Source organism: Numenius arquata, chromosome 4, assembly GCF_964106895.1.
Source record: "Numenius arquata chromosome 4, bNumArq3.hap1.1, whole genome shotgun sequence".
In the NCBI taxonomy this organism is placed as follows: Eukaryota; Metazoa; Chordata; class Aves; order Charadriiformes; family Scolopacidae; genus Numenius; species Numenius arquata.
Window position 1 is genome coordinate 61,044,501 of NC_133579.1, and position 25,607 is coordinate 61,070,107.

The 25,607-nt window shown below is 42.9% G+C and overlaps 1 protein-coding gene across 3 annotated transcripts in view; it reads left to right on the top strand.

The window, feature by feature from the left end:
* The first annotated feature begins 2,609 nt into the window (after positions 1–2,609).
* The window catches only part of DSP (desmoplakin), a 38,786-nt gene continuing 15,788 nt past the window's right edge, over positions 2,610–25,607 (top strand). For all 3 annotated transcript variants that reach the window (XM_074146853.1, XM_074146854.1, XM_074146855.1), the window contains exons 1-13: positions 2,610–2,800; positions 11,961–12,063; positions 13,789–13,937; positions 14,288–14,462; positions 17,133–17,261; positions 18,441–18,491; positions 19,416–19,577; positions 20,503–20,607; positions 21,808–21,903; positions 22,151–22,276; positions 22,866–23,018; positions 24,557–24,711; positions 25,100–25,226. In XM_074146853.1, the coding sequence (XP_074002954.1) occupies positions 2,610–2,800; positions 11,961–12,063; positions 13,789–13,937; positions 14,288–14,462; positions 17,133–17,261; positions 18,441–18,491; positions 19,416–19,577; positions 20,503–20,607; positions 21,808–21,903; positions 22,151–22,276; positions 22,866–23,018; positions 24,557–24,711; positions 25,100–25,226 (1,722 nt within the window). The remainder of the gene's footprint in view (positions 2,801–11,960; positions 12,064–13,788; positions 13,938–14,287; positions 14,463–17,132; positions 17,262–18,440; positions 18,492–19,415; positions 19,578–20,502; positions 20,608–21,807; positions 21,904–22,150; positions 22,277–22,865; positions 23,019–24,556; positions 24,712–25,099; positions 25,227–25,607) is intronic.

Below are 25,607 nucleotides of genomic sequence, written 5' to 3' on the forward strand. Positions count from 1 at the left end.
CATAAAGTTCAAGTTTCCCTCATTCTGCATCTCCTCCTAGGTTACATCTGTTTTCTACCTTTTTACTTCCTTCTCTGTAGCATTAAGCCTATGTATTTGTTTTTCTTACTCATCCTGACTGCTTTTGTATTCTGCTCCCTAATGACTTTGGAATGTAATGTCAAATCATCAAATTGTGCAAATGTAATCTGTATTCAAAAAAGCAGCCCAAATCCACATATATATATCTATCTACACATATATATATATGTATGTGTGTATACATACATATGTATGTATACATACATATATATGCACTGATATATAATGACTCACGCTATATATAATACAGAATATATATTACAATACAGAAGTCACTGTATGACTTCAGAGATAATAGCCAACTTGCATTCTTCCCCTTTGTAGCGTTCCATACAGCTCCGGGCTGTGCCGTCAGGATGCCTTCCAGGACCAAGAAGCCCCACATTTGCTTGAAGTAGCTCGTATGCCTCCGCTACGCTGTGCCCACCACCACCGCCAGCAGCAGGACAGGTTCTCACGTAACTTGTACCGTGATGCTCCAGCAGAGGCCCAGCAGTTTCAGTGGCATTGAGGAGAATTGCTCTCCTTCGGTTTTCTCTCGAGTAGTTCAGAAATTCTTGTCCTCCTGGTGTGTTTGTGTAGTTGTTATTTACTGTCCTGTGGCCTATCACTTGCATTTAAAAATACCAGGAAAATGATCAGTGCAGGAAAGACAGAAACGGGCCCAAGAATTTATGGATGGTGTGGGCTGCTGGTGGTCTCCGACAAGTTTAAAGAAACTTACAGCACATGCGCTGTAGCAGAGCATCAGATGACTGATATGGCTAGCTTCTGTACTGCATTTTGGGACAAAAGCCACTGGGTTATTTCAGAAAAGCTTGGTGGGGTTATTCACAAGTGACTGCTGCTGCTTAAAATCTGGCCACCTTCTCTTTGTCTTCTGATACCATGGGCAAGCGGCCAGACCAGCTGAGGCTGTGCCACTGAGTGTAGCTAAGAATTTGCTCTCAATTTACCTTTGAGACTAACCCAGTGGTCAGTGGCTGATAATGAAGGCACCACTGGGCATCCTACAGCAAACTTCCTTTGCTGACACTCTGTATGCACTCCGGGGAGACCTTATAGCGGCCTTCCAGTATCTGAAGGGGACCTACAAGAACACTGGAGAATGGCTTTTTACAAGGGCATGTAGTGATAGGATGAGGGGTAATGGCTTCAAACTAGAAGAGGGGAGATTTAGATTAGATATCAGGAGGAAATTTTTCACTCTGAGGGTAGTGAGACAGTGGAACAGGTTGCTCAGAGAAGTTGTGGATGCCCCATACCTGGAAGTGTTCAAGGCCAGGCTGGATGGGGCTTTGAGCAACCTGGTCTAGTGGGAGGTGTCCCTGCCCATGGCAGGGGGGTGGGAACCGGATGATCTTTAAGGTCCCTTCCAGCCCAAACCATTCTATGATTCTATGAAATGTATTAAAACGATTTTGTCTCTAGGATCTGGCTTATTTTTTAAGAGCGAAGCTTAACTTTCAGAGCACCAGAAGGCAGGAACCAAGAAAAACTAAGGCAAAAAGTAAGTTTAAACACCCATTTCTGGATATCCTCTTTCTCCCGCACAAATGCAGTCAGCGCAGGACAATTCAAGCATTTCAAGTGCTGGTGCACAAGTTTCAGACCTGTTTCAGAAACGCACTGGGCTTGGAGTACCGACAGCCTTCCGGCATGTGGGACCTGCTCGATTTCAGGTTTAGGAAACAAACATTTGCGCCGCTTTCCCAACAAGCACGCCGGCCCCGTGATGTGCCACACATCGCAGGGCAGGGGGACAGGGCTGCCACCGGCGGACCCGACCCATCCTCCAGGTCACGGCGCCCATTTAACTGGCGCTCCCTTGTCGGGGTGCCGGTTGCTTTCTGTAGTGGCAGGAGGCTGTCGGGCGCCGTGGCCACCCCTGTCCCCGGCCGCCCTCCCCGCAGCGCTCCCAGCCCTCAGGCCGGCCGCTCCGTCCCCCGGGGGTTCTGCGGCAGCCCGAGGGGAAAGCGCCGGTCGAGAGGAGGTTTTTAATGGGCTCCAGCCTCCACCGGCAGCTTGTGAGGGCAGTCCACGCACTACGGAAGGTGGAGACGCCGGTGGGAAGCTGAGAGAGGCCCTCGCGGTCCCCGGGCGGCCAGCGGGGAGCGACACCGCTGCGGGGCGGGGGCCGGGGAAACCTGAAGCGGCCGCCGAGGAGGCGCGGAGGGCGGCGGCGGCTCCACGCCCAGGAGCGCCGCTTAAAACCGCCGTGGAAAGGTGTGGCTTCGCCTTTCCTCTGCCGGCGGGGAGGGGACGGGACGGGACCTCCGCTCTTGCCGCCGCCGCCGCCGCCAGCAGCCTCCGCCACCGCGCACCGCTCCCCGCCCTCCCCTCACCTGCGGGCCGACACTCGGCCCTTCCCCGGCTCTCGGCGGGCTGCGAGGGAGAGGCGGCAGCGCGACGGGGCCCCGCCGGGGGTGAATGACTTTCCCCCCGTCGGGTCTGTGTCAGTCTCCCCGTCGCTTTCCCCTTCGTCCCCTCTCCCCCCGGGCGGCGGCCCCCCGCGCTCCCCCGCCGCCATGAGCGTCAACGGCGGCTCCCACCCGCGGATCAACACCCTGGGGCGGATGGCGCGGGCCGACTCGGGCACCGACCTGCGCTACGAGATGAGCTCCCATGTGGTGGGGGGCGGCGGCGGCGGCACCCACACCCACAAGACCTACTACTACCAGAAGACCTACGGGGGGGACTACGCCTCAGACGGATACGGGTAGGTGCGGGCCGGGCTTGGGATGGGGAAGGGGAGCGGGGCCCGTCGGTCCCGGCCCCCGCTCCCCCGGGCCCACCTTCGGAGAGCTGCCCTCAGCCCGCCCGCCGTTTCGTTTCCTAGGTGTGCCAGCATGCAAGCCTTTCCCAGCCTCCCTGAGGAGACTTACTTCTGAAAAGGCTTTTAAACGCAAGCAAAGAACTTTTAATTTTTATATTTAAAAAAAAAAAACAAAAAAAACAACAAAACACCACACACTTTTGGTGAGGACTCTCCGTGAAGAGAGTGAACGGGGTGAAAAGCAGAACCGGTAACCTCAGCGTCTCCCCTTTGCACTCTGGGGTGTAAATGCCTCTGTGCTGGCGGTACTGACCCAGCAGTTCTCTGCTGACAAACTCCTGCTTTGCCCGGTGTCGCAGAACAGGCTGTGCTGAGGTACACTGCTTTATACCTCGCACACCCAGGCTCGGCTATTGCTGTCCTCCCCAGCCGTTGCATAACTAGGGCTATGGAATGATTTTAACTAGTGGGAATCGCTCTCTTATTCTTTTTTTTTTTTTTTTTGAGTTTGTTTCTAGCTTGTGCAAGGCCCGGGAGTTTAAGGCTGTGGTCTTTCTATGGGGGATCTTTTGGGGAGCAGAGATGCGTGACCAAGCAACATCAGTCTGCTTTCCTCCCCTCTGTCTTTTTCACTTTCTGCTTGCCCTGTTGCTGCGAGCGCAGTCAAGATCCTACAGGCAGGGTGCCAGCTGTGCGTCCTGCTTTGGAGAACTCCTGCTTTCATGGATGCCGCTGTACTGGCAATCTGCGCAGATCAATTCTGTCAAAGGCTTTTTCGGAGAAAAATGGTGCTCTGAATGTATGAAAAATAAGTTAAGTGGTCATGAAGACTTCTCCGTTAATCCCTTTTTCTGGGAGTTCACAGGACTGAAAAGCAAGCAGCAGTTACCTTCACTGAAGGAAACAGCACTGGTGTGTGTAAGGCATCTATACAAAATGATGCTGGTGATTATTCTTTTTTATGTCTGGAATGGCTCGCTTAAACCTATTGGTCTAATTATTGATGCCACTGATTCAGGAATTGATTTGGAAGTGCTGTTGTGTAATTTGTGTTAGAATTTAAGCCCTAATTTTATGGATAGTACATTACAATTATGTTGCAGAAGGATGAGAATTAAACATATATACTAAATAAAGAGCAGATCAGAACAGGCAGGCTTTGTTATATCAAGCAGATCTATAAATGGCTGTAGAAAATCAGCATTACCCTAAAGAGCACAGGGAGCTCTGTTTAGGTACATCAGATCTCTTGCTAGAGGACCACTGAATGAAAGATAAAACTTGCATTCTTGCTATTTTTTGGGTTATTACTTTGCCCAGTTCTTAGTTTTAGTTCTTCATTTGACTTTCGGTTTGGTGTGTGCACTGGTAAGTTAGTTAAGATGAATTGCAGCTACAACATGTCTACTTACTATTACAGTAGTATGAGAATACCTATTTATTGCTATACAATTAGAACAATTCAATACTTTACCATAGGAGAGTGCACATACTAGGACTCCAAAACGCCATTGCCGTGTTGCATTTGTGAGGATTTGTTTTGCTAGTGGTGCTCCACTGCAAATACCTTTACTGTTTACAAGAAACAGACATGACAAATTAATGGCAGAACATGCTATTTCCTGGCTGTTCTCTTCTTCCAGACTTTACTCTGGTGCAACTATATTGGGTTCACTAGAGTGACTTCTCTATTACTCCTGACTTTCACTAGAGGAGAAATACCTTCCTTTAATTTAGCATTCTTTGACTTCTGTTACATATTTTAAACCAGTCTGTTAGTTTGTTAGGCTCTTCTTTCTTTCGTATTCAATGGTGGTGTAGCAAGAGTGGAAAACGCAGACCTGCTCAAGAGGTTAACAACCGTATATCAACATCCTTTCATTTACACTTTATAACATAATATTCATCTACTTTTTGGGAAGACATATCCGGCAAGGGTGTTGCAATGAAAGTTCCTGCTCACCTTATTGCAAGGCTTCTGCATGGAACTAAAGACCCGTGTTAATGAGATCAAAATACACACACATATATGTATGTATATATTTACATATATTTTTTATGTGAAAAGATCTGACCACATAAAACACTAAATGTTTTTTTTTTTTGCAAAACAATATGTGTGTTTGCACCTTATTGAGTTGCATAGGTTTATTTTTAATCAGTGCTGATTTGAATTAAAATGTGTCCGAAAAGCAGGGTTTTTTTGCCAGTTAGTGAAAAAAGCAGTAGTGTCTCATCTTGCACATGCGCTGCATGAGAAAATCCACTGAATCCAGTGCATGTTGTGCTTGCAGGATCAGGGCCACCATCTGTGGAATTGGTTTTAATAATTGTGCTCAGCCTGATATCTTCCGTGCCAGTTTAGTGGCAGTTACTGAACTTACGAAACTGAGGCTTCTTTTTCCAATCGGGAAGATCACTGTACCTTTATTTTAAATGCAGTAGGATTCAACTTAGGGTCTAGTCTTGTAAGTTTTGGGGCGTATTCTGCCAAACAAGTCTGTGCTGAATATTACATTACTCACAGAGCAATATAAGACGCTCCCTACCCTTAGGGCTCAGCAAGGTGCTTTTACAACATTCCCTGTTTCTTCTGGCTTGGGAACTCAGGATGAGCTTGGCCCCGAGAACAGATACTCAGCTTGAGAGTGAGTCACACACTCCTAAACTGCCAATTTATCAGTCAAATATTTATCAATGTCTTTGCTACAGAGAGATGAACTCTGGTACGCTGTGAGGGAAGGAAATAAAGTGGCAAGTTGTGGAGTTTTAGTTGTCATTGCTGAGATTAGGGGAAAAAATAGTCTAGGATTCATGGTCATCAAGTGATACCTTACCCCGAAAACTAATTAACTTTGACGATTTTGCTTAAGGGTCAATGTAACTTCTTTGCTCTAAGTTAGAATAAGACTTAGCAATTCATATCCGGTGCCCCTGACACTACTTTCAGGGACTCAGGGACAAGGTCAGCTTGCAGAAAACAGATTCAAAGTTGCATTTTTGCCCTTTCCCTCAGCCTCGCAGGGGTGCCCAGCTGAGTCACGGTGGGGCTGGCATGGGAACGTCCTCTTTGAACTCTTCTGTCACAGCACTTCGTTGGGGGGGAGAAACTGCCCGTGACAAACAAAAACAGGGGCAGACAGAGAGGGAGGAATGTGTCTGAACTGCTGCTGAATACCTGCCACACCAGCAGAGCCAGGGCTGTGCTTGAGCTGGCCAAGAAACGGGTCTTGGCAACGGCTGGCAACGCTGCTCTGCCATGAGAAGAAAGCCAGACTGTACCTTTCCCAACTCACCTTGTCGTGGGTGTGTGTGCATGAGATTTCAAGCTAGGTACCTTTGCAGGCCTGAAAGCCTCTTTCAGGCAAAGGAATGTGCTGCGTTTGGAGCGGCGGCTCTCCGGCAGAGGTGTATCTCCGTGGTCCCAGGTGTACCCTGCATTTGGCACCTCCCTCTGCCAGAGCCGGAGGTGGGAGAGGCAGGGTGTCTGCAGCCTGCTGCACTGGGCAGGGACGGCCTTTAGAAACGATGCCATTGCTCCTGGTGATTAATACTGCTGAGAAAAAGTGCAAGGATTTTCTGCGAATAGGTGTGGCAGGAACCCTTGTGAAACCCTGCTTGCTCTGAAGGCACTGTGCCTCAGGGTTCTTAAGATTTCACTGGCAACTCTTAAATTTTTGCACATTTCTAATGGTATTTAGAATCCGATCATGCAAAATACAGACATCTGAGGCTTCCTGTCATTGTGCCTATAGTCTATGTGCGTACTCGGCAGATGGGACTAGTTTGTCGAGGTTGTGGTGTGCCAAAAGTGATCCTAGTGAGAGCAGAGACGTATGGGAAGAACCCAGTTGTGAACCTCCTGATGATTTCTGATATTTGCATTCACCTTTTGAGAGGGTAAAAAAACCCTATGTTATAATATTTCAATTTCTGGTTATATTCTAATGGATATTGCGATTTGCTACTTTTTGCCAGTGTATGCCTGTGCATTTTCAGGGGCACACACACCACCCCCAACTGGCAGGCGGTGGCAGATGGGCGGTGGTTTAGTCCTGTGGTGTGTGCAGGCTCTGTGCTGGGAATGGAGATTCCAGGTCAGGTTTTTCTTCTAACTTGCCTACCCTGGGCATACCAGGTAATCCCTTGATGAATCTATTGCTTGTTCAAACAAGTTTGTGTGGATGGGGAGGGGGGGGGAGGAAAAAAAAGAAAAAGAACAAGTGCTATTGTTTTTCTCTCAGCGTTGAGTTGTGGGAGTCTCTCAATACTTTGGATCTGAAAGAAAAACTTTTTTAAAACTTCCTTTACGTTTTGAATGAACAACAACAACAAAACAAGCTTTGAATTTTTAAAAGGCTAAATGTTTTGTGGAGGATTCAGAAAATTTAACAAGGAATGTTCTAACTTGGTCTAAATTGGGTCTTAGGGCCAAGAGTGTCTCCTTTGTGCTTCCAAAGCTTTAAGGACCTGTGAAGCTGCTGGAAGGCTCTACAGTGCTGCTAGATGTGCTTCTGCGTGTCTCCTTTGCCCTGCTTCTCTAGACGCTAATCGCCCCTCGGATAACACAGCAGCCTTTTGATGTGTGCTAACAAAGGCAGAAACCAGAGCGGTCTCCAGGTTGCAGGCGTTTATGCTGGGGATGTGCAGGTCTTCAGCAGCAGGAGGCAAATGAGAAAGCAGAAAGGAGCTGGCTTTCTTCCTTGCCCCTCGGGTTCTGGAGTAATGACAACTTGGTTGGGCCTGTAAGGGTGCAAGCCGAGTGTTTACAGAGGGTATATAATTTATTCAAAATGTATCACTTAGGAAATCTTTTGACTGCGTGAATAAGTCAGTGGCAGCAGCAGTCAGCACGGCTGTGTTCCGGGGACGTGGGCGCAGCAGGGTTTGCCATGTCTGTCTCAAGTCGCATAACTCTTTGCACGGCCTCAAGAGCATTTTTCCGTCCCATTTACAAAAAGCAGGAATAGTTATTTCTTGTTCTGTAGAGCTGGGGGTGTTGTGAGCATCACTGGTACTGCTTAACAGTTAAGTGCAGTCCTAGTGCAGAAACTGAGGATCCACCAGTAAGGTAATGGTTACGTTTAGCTCAGGTGGGGTATATTGCAGCAAGGAGATGTTGTCTGAGCTACCATCCTGGCCAAAGCCCGGTGGCAGCCGGGCTTGGGCTGCTTCTCATTTCTCTGGGAGAGCAAGAGCGTGGTATAGTAAGGGAGCAATGTATTCTGCCTTGACATGCAGCAAGCAGGGTGGCTCCTGTACAGAATGATGACAGCGTGAAGGTGCTGTGCCTTTCCTAGGCTTCTTCTGGCAGTAGAGAAATACAGGACTACATTTTAAAGTCCCATATAAAAGCGATTCTTCTGTGTTTTGAAGTTTTCTCATAATTTTAAAACAAAGACACTAGCCACCTTTGTTTTCCTTTGTTCCTTTAATAGTTAATGACTATTAAAACAAAGCCATTTTAATAAAGAACTCAGTTTAATAATATCTTTTTGAAATTCATGAGTTACCTTCAAAATAAGTGTCACGGTCTAAAATTTTGAGTTGTAGGGACAAACAGGTAGTTAAGGTCTGAGGCAGTCCAGGCTGTTTCACTCAACACTGTTCTCCAGGGTTTACAAAACCAAAGCAGTACTGCAAATAGTCAGATTCTTGCATATGTATATATTTATTAGTAGGAGTCCCTGCACTCTTGCGTTACAAGTCCTGCTAAAAGACCAAGCTCTAGTTCTTTCCCTTTCTGCTTGAATGGTTGAAAATGTACGTTGTATCTACAGAGGTGCAGTAAAACAAGCCCGTATTTTCACTGTGTGGTGTGCCCACAGTGTTTGGTGCAGCAGGATCCTATTCATAGGTTCGAGCTTGAGATGCTGCCGGAGTTAAAATCGGATCAAATTGTCATCATAGTAGCAGTAGCTGTTACAATTACCAAACAGTACTTTAAACTCATTCACTTTCAAGTAAACAAAATCAGAGGAAGCAAAGAGACATTGACAAAATACCGTCTATAGTACTCTGCTTAGGCTGTCACCTGTGAGGATTGTCAGGGTCCTACATCTTTCTAAGAAACATAAATGTATTTTTATATATGATCTAGGTTACATGGTTGTAACCTAGCTTCGTTCTTGCCTCCGTGGTAAGATGCCATGTAGCATGTTCCAGGGGTTAGGGTTTGCCTCAGTTTCTTTAGTCCATTCTTTTTTTTTTTTTTTTTCCCCCTTATGCCGTTGTGTTGGATATGGTTTTCCTTTGCTGACTGTTTCCTTCTGCCTCAAGGTTGGATGTCTGCTTACTCTGCATTGGGGTTTCTGCTTTGATCTACTCATTCCCATTAAAAGCCTGTTGGCTTCAATAAGAGGAATATTACATTGAGGGCCTTTGAAACTGCTTGTGAAGTACTCTCCTGTCACATGAGTGAAAAGTATTGAAGATGTGTCCATGTGAGACTGTGCTGGTGCTGTCTGATGCATCAACCAATATATGTTGAGGTATTGTCTTACTAAGTATTTTTATTTTCTAAATTCAGAGGTTGATTTTTACTCTTCTTGAGTATGTTTGTACAGCTAAATCCTCTTCAGATGGGAAGTCTTTTGAGTCCTGTTGACTTAGTGGAGCTATGTCATCAAATATCAGCTCTGGCACTGGCATCTGCTATCTCAGGTTATGCCTCTTAACCCCATGTAGCTCTGGTCACCTGATGGATTTGAAAGCCATTATCTTGCCCAGTGTCATCAGCTGCCTTTGACAGACCACTACCTTTTCACCTGTTTTCCTATTATTGATCTCAGTATTTTGACTAGCAAAACAGTTAGTTGTTTAACAACAAAACTGACATCCAAGGTGTGAAAAGCAACATTGATGAAACAGTGTGCTCTTTTTTCCTTTCAGTTTATATTGCTCCAGCTTCTGCCATTGTTTTGGTTATGTCTTTATCTATTAGATTGGAGAGCCTTAAAGCTTGCTGCTTTCTTCTTATGAAAGTCCCCATGAACTGTAAACAAGTAACTTGTAGATCTTCATTTGAAAATCTAAATAGAGTGTGCTTAAGCCTCCCACTTCAAGGCATCTGCTCCTGCCTTTGAAACAACATTGTGCACCTATCTTAAACTATCTTCAGTTTTCCAACTTTTTTTATTATTTGGACAATAATTCTGGATGTGTATTCTAACATCAGGATGAACACAAAATACTTGTAATTCTACTTTTTCTATCTTTTAAATGTTTGGTTTTATTTGAAAATAGCTTTTCTTTGCAATTTCTTAGTGTGTTAGCTATGACAGCCGTCATTTAGACCTTGTCTCAGAGTGAAGTAAGTAATGCCTTTGAGGTCAGTGAAGTTACACTGAAGCCAGTGGAGTTACGCTGATTTATTACAGTAGAAGTGTGGTTCTTCTCTATAGTTTTTTCATCTTTAATGGATATCCGGCATTTATAGCTGTCAGGATAGGATTGAAAAAGTGATTGGAGAAAAAATACTCTTCTGATGTTCTAAAAAGGGAAAATTGCTTGGAAGGTTCCTCTCTCTTTATTATGTTTCATTCATTAAAATAATTGTGGGTATAATTAAATGTAAATTTTAGATGCAGTCAGATACTTCTAGATCCAAACACAATAACGATGCCTAAGGAGAAGGAATGATTTAGAAAAGGAAGCTGACAGGAAGCCTGGCACAAAATCAGACCCATATGTTATTTTTCACAATTGTTTTCTTTAAGCTGTTTCCAAGATATACAGGGGTGCATAGCACAGTAGGGCACAGCGTTTGTGCAGCCAAAGGGTCACAGCGCAAGTCAGGGGTTGCATGTGTACAGCTTTTTTTTTTTTTTAAGTCACCCAGTGATTCTCCAGTCCTGTCTCTGTGTCTTTGAGGGTCTACTCCCTGGTATTAGAGGAAGGTGGAGAACTCTGCCGAGTTTTTACATTATTGCAATTCCTTTTCTGAAGGATAGTCAGAGTCTATTGAAGTCAGCGGAAAGATTTCCATTGAATCTATATGACTTGCTGGCTCTGAGCTGGACAGGTTTGCACCGATAGTCTTTTTGATGTCAGTGTTGTATGGAAGGTTTGGGCCTTCAGTGCTTTGTAATGGAAAAGGTTACCTACTGTGAGCAAAGGAGTTAGAAAACTAGGCAGGGCTTGAAAGCATCTCAGCTTCTTACTGTCTCTTAGTAGTGGTTTATTTTAGTTTCACTGGCAAGTGCTTTGGTTTGGGAGCTGCCTGGGCTTGCTTGGGAGCTCTGATTCCATCAGCAAGGAATGGTTCCTTGCTTGAAGCACCTCACCCACATTCAACTAGCAGTGGCTTGCTTTGGTGGCTGAGTCCCAAATGCTGGAAAAGTAACCTTCTGGCAGTATGGATGCAGCAGATTACGTGAAGACAACAATTATGACCCCATTATCTCTCTTGGCTTTTTCCCCCACTAGTGTTTTTGATTCTGGACTTTTATTTGGAACCCCCAACCTCCCATGTTATTTATTTGGAAGACAGCATGTCCTCTAACTCCAGGGCCTACATCTGGTTTTGTAGTAGCTTGTGCATCTTGCAATTCCTTCTTAAGACAGTGCACTAGTTTTAAGCATTTCTGCTGATAAAAGGGCCCTTCATACGCTTGTATGGACGTATGTGCTCAGTAGCAGAGGATCCTGCTTTCCTTTTATGCTGTGACATTGGATGGCTGATGTGATAACACGTGCAATGCAAAAGCTATGTTCTAACGTATTGACTTTAACAAAGATCGTGAATAATTCATTCTCACTGTAATACTGACAAAATTTTGTCTATCAAAGCTACAGATAGCTGTACTGGAAGAACTTCCTCATTTATGGTATGCCAGTTTCCACCTTCTACTTTATGCTGTGGCAAAGTCAGTTCACGCCTGCTGTTACAGAATTATAAAGTGGCTCTACCATCATGGAATCGGTATTAAAAATTCACAGTGCAATAATGCAGGAGGGCCAGATAAATCGTGTGTGTCTCTGACGCTAAATGAGATGGATTGTTCCATGTAACTTCCCTTAGCTGTTCTGAATTAGTGTTTCTTGTCTCTTCAAAATGGGTGATTACTCAGTACTTAGTTCATCTTCTTCTCCCCCACAACAGTCAGAATGGGACCTGTACAGTGTCCAGACGCCAGAACACCATCCAGGAGCTTTTGCAAAACTGTTCGGATTGCCTGATGCGAGCAGAGCTCATAGTACAACCGGTGAGTGCTTCTTGTTCTTCTTATCGAAAGTGATTATGAATATTACAGGGAAGGAATGCTGCATCGTTATCTGGAATCACAGGCTCTGCTTCTTCATCTCCTTTCTCCCCTTTTAGCTGTTTACGTGAGGCAACTGGGAGTGGAATAGCACACCGCCTTCCTAGGTCTCCCTCCTCTGTCTGCACTCAGTGTTCAGTAAAACTGATTGAAATGCATCCAATTAGGAAAAGGGGGTCTTCCTGTTTTTTTTTTTTTTTTTTTTTTAAGCCCCCACCCTTCAAAAAGATTCTACTGCATCTTACTTTTCAGTTTTAGATCAAGACCACTGTCAGTGTAAACAGCTGTTAATAATGTTATGACCATGTATAATCTCTTAGTGTGTTCTGTAGAATATTGTCATCATTTTCTAGGCCATAAAGAACCTGATCCACCATAGGAAAATCTTTCGTTATCTTTATTTTATTTTTCCAGATGATTCCTGAAGAAGTATATGAAACTACATTAAAATCTTCTTGACTGCTTCATCCCAAATGCATAGAGATGATCTTTGCTGCACACTACACTGATATAAACCCATAGTGCCTGGGCGTGGGTTACTCACTGACACTAGATTCAGTCCTGGCAAACATAGGGTGTCCTCTGTTCCTGCTGAAGTCAGAGGAGGTGCAGGGTGGTGAGTGCATCCTGCTGTTGAGGCCACTGAGATCCAAAAAGCATTTGCAGTTCTGGCAGTAGATGTGATTTAATGCACACTTTTGGTCCCTCTGTGGACAGAAAATTCGTTCAGGAATTAATTCTGTGGTTAGCAGTTCATTTCCTTTTCAGAGACACAGCACGTGTGAGCATGTTTATATAAAAATCAATGCCAGAGTAAATACTGCCTCTTGTTAAGGATTAATATTATTCTATTGAAGTTAAAAGAAAGTGATGTTTAGCTTCAGCTCAGTGCCACAACATGCATTGCTTACTATTTTTGTTTTCTTTTCTTTCTGAGGGACAAAGTAATGAGGTCCATCAACATTTTATTTCAAAATCAAATCACAGCTGGGTTATGCTTTGTTCAGCATGGCTGTGTCCGTGTGAGATGAGATCAAAAAGTCATGTCTTCCTGCTCGAAGCACCATGACCATACTGTGATCCACTGCACTGAGAGGGCACATGGAGAATTTGCCTATACTTTGGGTGATAAGGTGGTATGCAAAATTCTGGGCATGGAGCTGGTCCCAGGCAGACAGGGTGCAGTCTGTTTTTGAAGGGGAGGAACAATGTCTGTAAGTCTTTTAGAACCCCAGAGAAACTTCTGAAAAATCAGGAGCAATATCCACCAACTCTCACCAGGGCAGACTGTTTGCTTCTCGCCCTCTAAACACCAAAGCATAAGGCCTTAAAAGCTTAGCACACTGTGTGAAGCCTTGGCTGTGCTGAAATAATCATCAACCAGGATGTGCTGTTCTTTAGGGAAAGGTTTGTTTGGTATTATGTTTAAATTATTTTCTTTTATATTTTATTTGTAATAAGGACTTCCCAATGACTGTGGATCCTTTGTTGATTGCCCTTCTGCCAGTTAAAACTGGCAATCAGAGACCCAGCAGTTGAAACGTATCGTGCTTCTTAAAAATAATTGGTCCCCATAACATGTCTTTTAAAACAACCAAGTTGAAGGTTAGGTGATGAATATTTACTTTAATCTCCCATCTCTCTTTTTTTTTTTTTTTTTTTTTTAAGGAATTGAAATATGGGGATGGCGTCCAGATTAGAGGGAACAGAGATCTGGAAGAATGTTTTGCGCAGGCAAATGACCAAATGGATATCCTGGATGGGCTGATCAGAGAGATGAGGCAGATGGGCCAACCCTGTGATATGTATCAGAAAAGGTATTGCCACGGAAGGGCTGGGGGGGGGAGGAGGGCGGGAGGGGAATGTGACTGATAAGTTTGTGATGTCTCAAGTGTTCACCTTCTCTGGTGTTGTAGGATGTGACAGAAGTAAATTGGCTTTGTCTGGGGCAAGCTAACATGGAGAAGGGCCCTGCAGTAACATATTTCTTACAGAATTTCACACCTTGGTTGTCCCCAGTGAAATTTTAAATATATTTTTTCCACAGCCTGTGCTTTCAGCACTTTGTTTTGAATACCTGGTGGTCCAATGCAAGAGAAGAATTGCATTGTTTCCATGTTTTCTGGTTGTTTTCCTCATAGGCGCTTACTGGTTCCTTCCCTTTTAGGCTGCTTCAACTTCAAGAACAAATGCGTGCCCTGTACAAAGCCATCAGTGTTCCCCGCGCCAGGAGGGCCAGCTCCAAAGGTGGTGGTTGCTTCTCCTCTCAGAGTGGCTCAGGCTGGGATGAGTACACGAAACGTGTCACAAGTGAATGTTTGAACTGGATGAGGCAGCAGAAGGTAAATCTGTGCAAAACCCAGAGACAAGGCTAATACCTGGTGGTGTTTTTGTATGTCACATCACTGCAGTAATGTTTTGGGTGCCAGTAGAAAATTAAAAGTACATGTGTATGCTCATATATTATTCCAAGTTCCACTTTTTATTTTTTTAATTGTACTATTGTAGAGGTAGTGAGTATCCACTGAAATGTGAACATGAATTTGGGATCTTTATTTGCAGAGGAAAAAGTGTGGAAGTTAGGTTTGAAAGCTGAATGAGACACAGCTGTTAACATAACAAAAGGCATTGGCATGCCTGCGTTAGAGATTATTATGCTTGATATTTCCTTCCTTTCTTCCACAGATTTCCTATATGATTTGTATTTATCTTAACCCTTCGCACAGATAGGACCAGCTTCACAGATTTAACTGTTGTCCAGTATTTTACAGTTTTTTTCCCCTTCTAATCTATCCTTATCACAGTGGAAGCCGTAAGGTAGAGCTGATTGTCACAGGACTTGACTTTCAGAAGTCACTGCTGAAATAGCAAATTCAGCATTTTTGTGTGTATCTGTTGCATGTGCAGAAGAAATCGCCCATGCACAGCTGTTGATGATGTAACCTGGAGTAGAAAACACATGTTGAGAGCCTGTAGCCTGTTTTTGTGCTGCTGAAGTGAAAGCTCTGTGTGTGTGGGTGGACAGTCCTTTCTAAGAAACAAGTAGGGAGGATGGAACAAGTTGGCTGAAGCTATACTTTGCAGAGGCCTTGTAAATTGAAATTGCATTATTTTTATCTCTCTTTATTAGGCTGTTGCTTAGTGATCCTGTCATTGTTATCTGCATGTGGTGTTTGCCAGGTGGCTGCTATGTAAACCAGATGAAGAGGGGAGAGCTCTGTGCAGTTCCCATACTTTTATGTGAGTGCTAGTCCTAGTCTAGTCTTCCAGTGCCCTCCCATAGCGTGGCATGTTTTGGAGGAAGGAGGGGAAGTGGAGATACACTCCTTGAGTGATAACACGTATAAGCATCATGCCAGGAGAGCAACAGCAGATATGATCGCTCTACACACACTGTGGGAGAGCAGGCTAATGGTCAGACCTGCCACAGCTTGAGGAGTGATGTTGGACAGACACTCGACATGCTTCCAGTGATGAAAGACCATGAACATGCGGCACCTCCCAAAGATGCCACGTGACACCCTGCTCAGACACCCCTAGCTAAGCACAGGGACCATAAGCGAGTGCTTTATAACTGCTCCCACACAAAAGCTCCTGTGAAAGTAAAAGGCTTGCTCATTCTCCCTTCTTCAATTCCTAAGGCAAAGCTGATGTGGGGCCAGTAAGCACTTAGCTGCCTGTTTAGCTTTTGAGTTTTCCTAGGGAAAACTTATTTTGAACTTTCCACCACGCCTCTTCTTCTCACCAAGCTTGGCTGTGTCTCATTACCTGCTCACACTGGGACCAGGATAATGTTTCTCCCAGTAACACAGTCAGATGTGGGAAAAAGGTCTGAGCAGCTGTGGTTTTCTGCTGGTGTTTTTGTGTTTTCTGTCCGGATGGTTTGCTGACAGGAGAATCAGGTGATAGGAGGGTCGGTCAAGTTTCCAGAGCAGAATTAGGGAAAGTGCAGTGAAATCCAGACAGCCTTTGTTCATGTACTGGCAGCCAGCCAGGACTGCCGCTGTTGCTACCGACTCTTTAGACTGTTTAAATAGAAGGAGAAGGGTCAAAGTCCTGTAACTTTTAGATGGCTGAATGCAGAATGGTTTTGTTTCTTGGATCGTTTTCAACACTGCCTTTGAACCCCTATGCTTGAGCATGGTTTGGACTTTATTGTCATCTGTTGACTCACAGAGATTTGGCTTCAGGCTGGTAATTACCGAATTCAGTCCCAACCCAAGATACCTATTTCTTTCCTGTGCGCGTGCGCAGGCAGGCATTCAGACAGAGATGGAGTGTGTCTTTAGAGCATAAAAGTTGAATTGGAGTTTGAGGAGCTGCATTGTGAATTCAGTAGCTTTTAATATTTGAAAATAATGAAACAAAGAACTGCAGTCAGATAGTTTTCAAGTTATTTAGTTATCCAGGTGTATTACTGTTTTTCAAAGGCTGTCCCTAGAGATTTTCACTCAGCATCCTACAATAACTGCTGCCAAAATGCAAGACAAACAACATGTTCTATAATTATTTCAGTTTATCTTCTGTTTTTTCATTTAGTTTGACTGCATTTAAGTTATTGGAGTTTACATGAGAGTAATTAAAAAGGAAATGCAGTGTATGGGGCTACAGAACTTTACTCTGGGATTTTCACATGAATTGCATGAGTGGCATTGTTTGATAAAGTCATAATTTCTTTTCAGAGTGATAAGAATGTAAGCTATACAGTAAAACATAAAAGAACAGTTTGGTCCAAAGAAAACAGATGAAAATACACTACTGAGTGTGCTTCATCTAATCTAATTTTAAGCAACTTCAATATTTTCCCTACTTTGTCTCTTCTACTTTGGGAGCCTGTCACACAGTTTAACTGATGACAATTCTAAGAAATTGTAACTCCCTATTCTGAACTTCCCTTTGTTCAGTTTTACTCTCTTCTGCATATTCATGTTTCCTTCAGTTCAATTCCTATGTTCTTCGATTTAGATAATAATGTTGGAAATGAAAGTAGAAATACTGTCTCTTTCTCCTAGGCTGAAATGGAGCTAGTGAAATGGGGGTTTGATGCAGCATCCATTGAGCAACAAATTAGTGACCATAGGAGGACTCACAATGCCATTGGAGACTATCGCTGGCACCTGGACAAAGTCAAAACAGACCTGGTAATTACTGTCTTCCCTTATGTGTTGCTTAGTCTAGATTTGTGTTATTGGGTTGCTGGTGTTCCGCTACAAAAAGGAAATCTGAATAGCTCAGCTTCTCTTCAGAAAGCACTGGTGTCGTGATAGCAACCACTTTCAACCTTAATATTTATTATTTTGTGATTTTGTGTTCCACTTCTTCCCTCAGAATTTTAAAATGAAAAATTAGTAGCTATTTAACTTTTTCGTTTTGTGTACCAAGGCTGGCAAATGAATATTGCAATAAGTTTTTGCAGGAAGAATGGCTAAGAATGTTTATTCTCACTTTCTGTCTAGCTACATTAAAATAAGAAAGTGAAAGGATAAGGTGTGTGCTTAGATATAGCCTTTAGTAAAGAGGGAATTTCTATGAAAAATGCCAAAATTCTGGGCTAAACCTAGAGCTTTTCTGAGGTGTGGGCTTTTTCATGGATTTTTTTTTTTCTTTTTTTGCCCCTCTGAGACTTCAGTTCTGGATTTTGTGATTGGAATAAAGAAGACACTGAAAATGCATTGGGTAACTTCTCCTGTCAGCCCAGCAGCTAGGTATAGGAGAGAGGAGGCTTACTTCATTCCTATTCTTCTTTTCTGTTAATTGCTTACACAGACAGGAGGAGAGAGGGTTGGACCTAAAGAAAAGGCATTCCATTTTGGAGCTCTGAACTCTCAGCCAAGCTGAAGAGTGGAAGGGGTGTAACTCCCTTTTCCCTTCTGCTCCAAATAGGCTATCTATCACCTTTCCTTATGGAATAACAGTTCCAAGGTTGTGCAGCTTCCCAGCCATAGAAATGGGAATAAAAATTGGAACCTCCTGCTCACATCGTGGTTTATACAGCTCCAAAGCTGGCTCTAGGACTAGCTGGTTCCCCACAGCTGTCTAGGAGTTTGGTATAGAAATAGATCAATTTTTGGGAGCTGTTTTGCTATGTACTTATGCTTATAAACTAAGCATCCCTGAGGGAAGTAAGTTTATCCAAGCCTTGGTTTTATACTTCTTGTGGTCCTCCAGTGGTGGAGATCTGATACTCACCTATGTCTTTTGCAGGCATTTGCAGGTTACCACCTGTAGTTGTAACATTATGATACTGACACTGTAAAGGAAATATCAGCAAATAGGCAACTTATAAAAGCCTCACTAAATATTTGCTGTCTCTATTTCAGCGGGAGAAGGCTGCTGTTCATCAGCTGGAGGAAGAATATGAAGGACTTCTGGTGAGCACGAGATGTGTCCATGTCTGATAAGCTCTATGGCGAATGCTCTTTTTTGCTTTACTAGCACCTATGCTGTAGTCAAGGGACACGTCAGGTTTCAACAGAGTGACAGATACATATTTAAATAATTCTGTTCAGCAGTAAACTGACAGTGCTTTGTAGTTCCTGTAAGGTTCAGTTGGAGTCACGAGCTTGAGATTAATTCATTACCTGGTATATAATTGACTCTATCCTCACAAGGAAGTTTCTAGTTTGCACCTGGTTGGTCACTAAGCAGGTGAAGAGTAAAAGTCTACCTCCTTAATGGGAGTAAACGTAGTGATGAAGTTAGTCTATAGATGAAGCTTAAAAAGCTAATCAAATGTGGGATTAGAACCAAATTCTGTGTAGGGCTGTGCATCTTCTCCACTTTGGATCTTCATGTAAAATACAGTGAGAATCTTGTGCAAATAGTAGATTTAACCCATGGGATTGGAAGCTGATTCCTGTACACATTTCAAGAAACAAGATGTGTATTGTGACACGAGGACAGAGAAGGAATCTTTTAATGAAGTGTCATCTGTGCAAAAGGTGCTGCTACAACATCAAGGATGTACTAGGAGCAGCAAATGCAAGTTAAAGTGATGTTAAATGTTCAGATATTTCTTATATTTTCGCCCATGCCTTTTTGTTTGCATGCCTACATGTATGCTACGCTTGTGTTTGAAATGTCTTTGGGAAGCTGCTGACTTCAGGTTCCCATTGTTCTATAAATCCAGACACGTTATCTGCTCTCCGCTGCCAACAGGTTTTATAGATGTGTGGTTTTTGCTGTTACTTTATTTAAAAAAAAAAAAGGGACATGCTATGCTCTTAGCTTACCCTTCTCCACTCAGCACAGGCGTTTCTGTGTTTATGGCTTCTTATTTATGGAATTTCTTGCAGAAATACTCATTTGAGAGAATGGATCAGCTCCGTCAATTCCAGAACCTCATCCAAGCCACCAGCAGAGAGATCATGTGGATCAATGACTGTGAGGAAGAGGAACTTCTCTACGACTGGAGTGACAGAAACACTGACATTGCCAGGAAGCAGGAGGCGTTCTCTGTAAGTTAGCTCAACCTCCCCATGCTTTCCATGGGCCCTCTTTTGGGACAGTGAGGGAGGAACAGCCTGGCTCAGGGGAACTGATTGCAGGACAGGCATTTCTTCACCCTTTCAAAGTTCCTGGGGACTTTTATCAATGCTTTTGGATTAAGTACTGTGTCCTTTCGAGTCAAGATTTGACATCTATTGCAAGATTGTGCTCCCATTCAACCAGTTGTCATGGTTTCTTTTGACTTTGCCTTATCAGTACAGTCCACTGTGGAGTAGTAATCACATGTAGCTGTGCACACAGTCATTATGTTGGCATGCTAAACTACGGGACTTGAATCAAGCAGGGTTTTAATTCTCCCTGTTAGGACTATGTAGGGCATAGGGGGTCCCCCTATTTGGCCTGATTGTCTGTCACCAGGGAGTAGAGCTGTGGCAGAGGGAACTGCTGTCTTCCTCTGATGGTTTTGCCAGCAGCACATTGAGTGCATGGTCAGAGGTAGTTTGCACTGCTCCCTGTTTTCCATGGATACAGAGGGAAGTTGAGCATGTGCATTTCTTTAACCAATTTTGGTTCTGATCACCAAATTGAAAAGGGAATGAAAGTTCACACTATTAAGGAGGTACTTCTTTTTTTAGTTCAGTTGTTCTGGATGTTACAAGACGCAGTCACTTTTGTTTTCATCGTTCCTTGGAAAGTTAGCACTTTGGATGCTTTGCTCTATGAAGCGGCAAGCCTAGAGACTAGAACTGAAATGATTATACCTTCTTTGTTTCTACTGTCTTCATAATTAACTACAGTATGCTGAATAGAATTACTATGTAGTGTTAGCAGGGATGATTTTACATTATCACAAATATCTGGAAAATTTTAGGTAAATCCTCCTGTGCAGCATATGTTTGGGGGCTTGTTTAATGCTGTGTTTTTGTTGTTTAGAAACGCATGAGTGAACTGGAGCTTAAAGAAAAAGAACTCAACAAGCTAAAGCAAGAAAGTGACCAGCTAGTGCTCAACCAGCACCCTGCGTCAGACAAAATCGAGGTGAGTTAGACTTTGTGTGATTTTGCTTGCTCCTTTAGTTGCTATATGGGAAAAGTTCTCAGAGTCAGCAAATGATGCTGCATTTGGACGTGAGAAGGGTTAGCCTGCCAAAAAGCATTTCCATTTTTATCCAGCTCTATGAGTTGCTCTAATAAATGTTGCTGCCTTCCTCTACAAACCTGGCCACAACAACTGCAGGCTTCTTAAGAACTGTGTGGAGAGCTCTCATTGCTATCAAGTTTGATGATAGATGGATGTAAAAATTAATATGAGGCTTAGGGAGTTGTCCGAGTTGACTACAGTGCAGCAGAATTTATGGTAGGAAGGCATGTCATTCTTCTGCTATCTTAGTAGGCATGTTTTGAAGAAAGCCGCACCCTTTGAGGGTTTATATTTAATCCAGGTGCAAATACTTTCTGCAACTGAAATTCATAGTGCATTTCTACAGCTTAGCCAAGACATTTTTGCTTTCACGGCTTGTTGTACATTTACCTTTCGATTACAAAAGCTGTAACAATTTGGAAAATCTCATTTATTAGGAAATGCTGTAGTAGGTATAGTTCGAAGAGTGCATAAGAACCCTGAAACGGAAAGAAGCTAATTTTAAAAAAAAAAAAAAATCCTTTCTGCTTTTCAGTGTATTTACTTTAACTGTTATCTTATTGTGTAAAATCACCATTCATATTTCTTCTGTGGTCAGTTTCTTCCTTAAAGGAAAGATTCTTGTAAGCTCCAGCAGTGAAGTAAAAATTGTGTATAATTTTCTAAAGAATATACGAGGGCTACTTGAGAAGTCTGAATTTAAAAATAGCCATCATTAAACAATCATGTTTGACAGTGTTCCTTGGAAGAAGTAGAACACAAAAATTTGCAATTGTAATATTTTATTTGCACTACTATTTGTGCATTTCACCCCTTCTTGTTCACGCACTTCAGGCTTTATGCTGATTAAACAAAATTCAAATTATGAACAAATTTCTCTCTGCATCCCACAAGCAGGTATTTAACTCTTTTCAGTTAAGTAGATGCTTAGAAGTTGGGGAACTATTTGCATGAATTACATTATTCTGGTATGCATTAATTTGTTTTAGCAGATTTTTCATTTGCACTTATGTGGAGCATAAATAGTTTTGCTTGAGTCTAGGTATGGGAGAGTGATCAATGTGGTGGTCTGAGTTCTGTATATTACTATTTTTTTAGGCCTACATGGATACATTACAAACTCAATGGAGCTGGATTCTTCAGATCACCAAATGCATTGATGTTCATCTGAAAGAGAATGCGGCTTACTTTCAGGTGAGTAGTGATGTGGAGAATTCACGCTACTTTTGTTAAGTGTGAATCCCATCATGGATATTTTTTTTTCTGTACCAAAATCTGTTTAAGTCTGTGCACAATGCATAACACACTGTTACCATACCGTAAATGCTAACTGTAAATTCTGCCAATGTGAACTGGGATTTCTCATGAAAGGAATCCATTGATTTTCACGAGACATTTTCAAGAGCTGTATACAACTGAAATCACAACTTTTCTCCTGTAGTTCTTTGAAGAGGCCCAAGCCACAGAGTGCTACCTGAAAAACTTACAAGACTCCATCAGAAAGAAGTTCATTTGTGATAAGAGCATGTCACTGCAGTGTTTGCTGGAACAGATCAAAGAGCTGGAGGTACTGTCACACCCACCTGACAGGTTATGTTCTGCTTTTCTTGGAAATCAGTTGCCCTCTTCAGATACCAAATGTAAACCTAGGTATACCGCAACATTGGTATACAGGACTGTATGAACTTGAAACCATAAGGGTATATTCCTGCCCATTTCTTAGGAAAGCCTACAGATGGATCAGTGTTATTTGAAATTGGCTTAATACTGCTTGGGAACTCTGATTTCTTTTTAAACCCATAATGAGCCAAACAAATTCTCAAGTTCCTGACATGCTAAAAAATTAATAAAATGAAAGGCTTGCTTTCATAGGTAGAATAGATTTTGCCTCAAAGGATAAGTGTATTTAATAAATGATTCGTCATGCCACTTTGTATCATTGTAATCTCTTTGAAAGGACTTAACTCATAGCTTTTGTAGCAACTTTATTCATCCTACAATTCCAAATTGAATATACTGAAGGAAAAATGGTCAGTGATGTAAGAGGGTAGTTGATGAAGTCAGGTTTGAGAGTGCAGTTACTACTTCTTTTTTTTTTTTGGTTAGCAAATTCTTTTTCTTTTTTTTTTTTTTTGACACACTATTAACCTTTGCAGAATGAACGAGAGAGAATTCTTGAATACAAGCGGCAAGTGCAGAGTTTGGTGAATAAATCCAAGAAGATTGTGCAGCTGAAGCCACGTAACCCAGACTACCGGAGTAACAAGCCCATTATCCTCAAGGCTCTGTGTGACTACAAGCAGGATCTGGTACTGTATCCCTTTTTGGCTGATAATGAACATCATGTAAACTAGAACATGGCAAATGAGTTAGTAAACAAACTTTTGAGCTGATAGGTGTAATCCCTTTGTCTGCTTTTGGTCAGCATTTAAACTGCTTAGATGAAAAAGCTCTGACTTTCATGCAATTATGAATAAACAGGCTAGGTTCTGGTTGGTTAATAAGTTTGGTCAAAATGATTATTATTAGTCCATTAAATAGCAGTAATACTCAAAGTTCAAATTAGCGCAGAAAAGTTTTATTTATAATTGGGCTAAGATTGTTCTACAGATGCTTCCCAGCATCTATCCATTTCTTTTGGTGATTGCTCACTTTTCCAGGGTCCTTCTGGGTCTTTAGTTCAACACTTCATCTAACAAAAGATGAATGAATGTACAATAAGTCATTGGTATCCTGAGTTTTTTGCTGGATGGAGTATGAAATTGATGGTTGTGGTTTTTTCCTTCTCAGTACCAGGGCTGCCTGAGTTGTTTGATGTGTTTTTTTTTTTTTTCTTAACAGTCTGCTTAGATGCATTTTCTGCTTATGTGCTCTTTCTCTTTACTGGTTCCTAATTATCCGGTTTTCCTGTTCTGTTAGCGATAAAACTCGTTTTACCTGACTCACTAGGTTGTACTCCTGCAGTGACCAGTAATTGACCACTGTGATTTGTGTTTACGATCTGAGGTTTCTGCTATCCACTCTGAGTCTGTGATCTTCCATACCACATTTTATTCCAGAGTAATGATCTGTTGTTACTGTAAGCACAGCTAAAAAAATTTAGGCAGTGGTTACCTGACTGCTTGGCAATTGCTTTTAGAGTTAAGCATGCTAAATTCTGCTCAGGTGAAGGTAAGCCCAGACAAGTCTGGAAGCCCTGCATGGTCAGGTCAATGCCAAGCTGTGGCCTTTCACTAGTTCTGTCAAAAATCTATCTGCTGGCTGTAGAGGTGTGATGCAAGGAGAGAGTTCCGTCAGGATAAATGATAAAGGAGCTTCCCCCTCTTGGACATGAGTGGATTGTAACCTGTACCACAGCCGCATCCATGGCTGCAGGGTGTCAGGATTTCTGGTGATTTGGACTAGTGGATCTAGCTCTGCTGCACTCACTCCAAGTCTCTTTGCAAATATGGATGCAGCAGTAAGCATCCTTATGCCTCCAGCTCACTGGTTTACAGCCATGCATGTTTGCCTAGCTTGCTGTGGCCATGTGTCCACACTCAGCCTTTGATGCTTGTCATGACAAGCCCCAAGTCTGATGATCAACTGGACTGACAACTGCTCAGAGAGTTCAGAGTGCTCCCACTTGGTTTTCTTGGGTTTTCTTCACATGGAAACCAGATTGAGGGAGAAGGGGTTGATCTGTAATGATCTCTTGCCCCACTATGAAGCTAAGATGCACACCCAGACCTGGTAGCTGGGAAGCACTCCCACTTCTGTGATCTAGATGCATCTTTCTTGTCTGTCTTTTCTAGAAACCCCATCTTAGTTAACTAAAGAAAAAAATATTGTTCTGCTTTCCTTATAGAAAACAGTGCGCAAGGGAGATGAATGTATCCTGAAGGACAATAACGAGCGCAGCAAGTGGCTGGTGACTGGCCCCGGAGGAGTGGATATGCTGGTGCCATCTGTTAGTCTTATCATCCCACCCCCCAATCCGTTAGCAGTGGATCTTGCTACCAAGTGAGTTGCTGCCTGGGTTCGGACACCTGCTACTGGGAGTAGATAGAAGAGTTCGCTCAAAATAGCAACCAACCGCAAAATCTGGTCTGTGCCTTGATCAGAGTGCCCCTGCACTCCATAAGGGTGGGGGATTAAGGATTAGACCCTTGACTTGAGGGAGTTTGCTTCAGTGAAGCTTGCTGGGATCTAAAAATATTTAAAACAAATTTTACAAGGTTTTTCTTATCTCTAATAATGAAAGTCATGGAAAAATTAATTTCCAAGATTTTTTCTACTAGAGAACAAGCTTTTACACACTCCACATGTGGTGAATGTTTCTTGGGATGTTTTGTAGCTATGCTACGAGGACACACAGGTTTTGACAGTGAAATCTTTTTTCTCATCTCAGAATTGAGCAGTACTATGAAGCTATTTTAGCTTTGTGGAACCAGCTGTATATCAACATGAAGAGCCTGGTATCTTGGCATTATTGCATGATTGACATTGAGAAAATCAGAGCGATGACTATTGCCAAGGTAAGACTCTGTCTGGCCTTACCTCTAGACCAGGGATATCCATGACCTGACCTCTGCTGCCCCAAATGGTGCTTGCTGTGTCCTGTGCAGATGTATGTTCTGCAAAACTGTGGGCCTTCCTTTTGTTGGATTGCACAGTTACATATGGAAGTTGTTGTTTTATTAAGGGAGAAGCAAAATATTTCATATTCAAACATGATAGGGGTAAACGGGAAGATTAGATAAGGGGATTTATTACATACTTGTACTTGTTCCCACTATGCAAGGTCATGGATAGGCAAAGAGGTAGAATTTCAAACTATTCTGAAATTATGAAATGGCTATAACAAGACTAGATTAGCTCAGAGGGCACTTCTAGCATTGTACTTTTAGAGGCAATCT